The sequence below is a fragment of the Pyxicephalus adspersus genome, chromosome 1 (genome assembly GCF_032062135.1).
Source record: "Pyxicephalus adspersus chromosome 1, UCB_Pads_2.0, whole genome shotgun sequence".
Lineage (NCBI taxonomy): Eukaryota > Metazoa > Chordata > Amphibia > Anura > Pyxicephalidae > Pyxicephalus > Pyxicephalus adspersus.
The window spans coordinates 7,242,008-7,243,548 of record NC_092858.1 but is presented as its reverse complement, the minus strand read 5'-3'; the positions used below and the strand labels follow the sequence as shown (position 1 = coordinate 7,243,548).

The following is a 1,541-nucleotide window of genomic DNA, read 5'->3' as shown; positions in this document are numbered from 1 at the left end:
AAACTAAAAAACACCAGGGAGTGGCACCATCATTTTAGTATACATGAGCACCTATGGAGCTGTGCTGCAGACTGGGGGGAGGGGAGTTGTGATATTGTTGCCTCCCCCAGGGGCAGATATAGGGAGGTGCATGGTGTACCACTACATAAGGGCCCCTCCTCAGCCAATAGGAACCTCCATCTGCGCCCCAAGTCAGATGGGTTCTGCACAGAGGTCCATGTTGGCTTGGATGGTACTATATATAGCGCCCCCCTGTGTCTGTCCATGGGAAATATTGGAGGGGGAAGTAGTGAGCGATTGGATGGATATTATCTCACTTCCTGTTGAATCTACAGGACAGGAAGTGGATGGAAATCTGCTTATTAAGAAAAATAAAAAAGAAATCACATCAGGTTTAACCCTTTCCTCCATCTAAAACTAAAAGAAAACAAGTTTTGGATTTCAATAGATTGTAACGCAGTTTCTGTACTATGGTGACAACACTTCCCCATCACAGGCATTATACAGAGGGGGTTGTCACCCTAAGACAGGAAGTCTGTTAGCGATATGATGCATTTTTTTTAATAAACTCAGATTCTGATAATAGAAATGTTCTTTTTGTTCCAATGACAGGTTCACTTTATTTTCATGTCCGCTCCACTTTCCTAGGCACAAAAATAATACCAAATCCAGCACAATATCAGGAATTCTGTATTGATTGGGACCCCCCCCAGGTGCAGCATGATGGGGATTGTAGTCTATAATAATAAATAATAAAAATAATAATAATAATGCCTTAGCAGTTGCTGGGCAGATCTTAATGCACAGACTACATCTCCCAGCATGCAGAGCGACCGGAAGTGAAGTAGAGGAAAGCATGGGGGCGGGGCTGAGCAGAGCTCTGTCTGGGAGGAGATGAGGGGCTCAGGGATGTCAAGGCGCCTCTGCCAGCTGCTGCTTAGACCCCATAGGTGTACAGGGGCAGCCAATCACAGCAGCTGCAGGAGAGGTAAGCTGTCCTGTGAGAGATCTGATTGGGTGGGGCTGTGACCGGTGTCACCCAACTCTGGAAACTTTCCAAACTTCTGTAGCAGTCAGGGTCAGGGTGTCCCCGAGGAGCTGGAAGAGGGGATTGCAGGGGACAGTGTCAGAGCAATAAATTGTGATTGGGTGGGAATATGAAGCTGGGGGTCCCATCTGCTCCCCTATAACTGTGGGGGTCCCATCTCTTCCTCTATAACACTGGGGGATCCCATCCTTTCCCCTATAATGCTGGGGGTCCCATCTCATCCCCTATAATGCTGGGGGGTCCCATCCTTTCTCCTATATCTCTGGGGGTCCCATCCTTTCCCCTATATCTCTGGGGGTCCCATCCTTTTTCCTATAATGCTGAGGGGTCCCATCCTTTCCCCTAAAAATCTGGGGGGTCCCATCTCTTCCCCTATAATGCTGGGGGGATCCCATCCTTTCCCCTATAACTCTGGGGGTCCCATCCTTTCCCCTATAACTCTGGGGGTCCCATCTCTTCCCCTATAACTCTGGGGGTCCCATCCTTTCCCCTA

At 48.5% G+C, this 1,541-nt stretch overlaps 1 protein-coding gene across 1 annotated transcript in view; it reads left to right on the top strand.

Annotated features, from left to right (window-relative positions):
* Nucleotides 1-863: 863 nt before the first annotated feature.
* The window catches only part of CCDC90B (coiled-coil domain containing 90B), a 21,898-nt gene continuing 21,220 nt past the window's right edge, over nt 864-1,541 (top strand). The window contains exon 1 of the mRNA XM_072401592.1: nt 864-988. Coding sequence (XP_072257693.1) covers nt 895-988 — 94 coding nt within the window. The 5' untranslated portion in view covers nt 864-894. The remainder of the gene's footprint in view (nt 989-1,541) is intronic.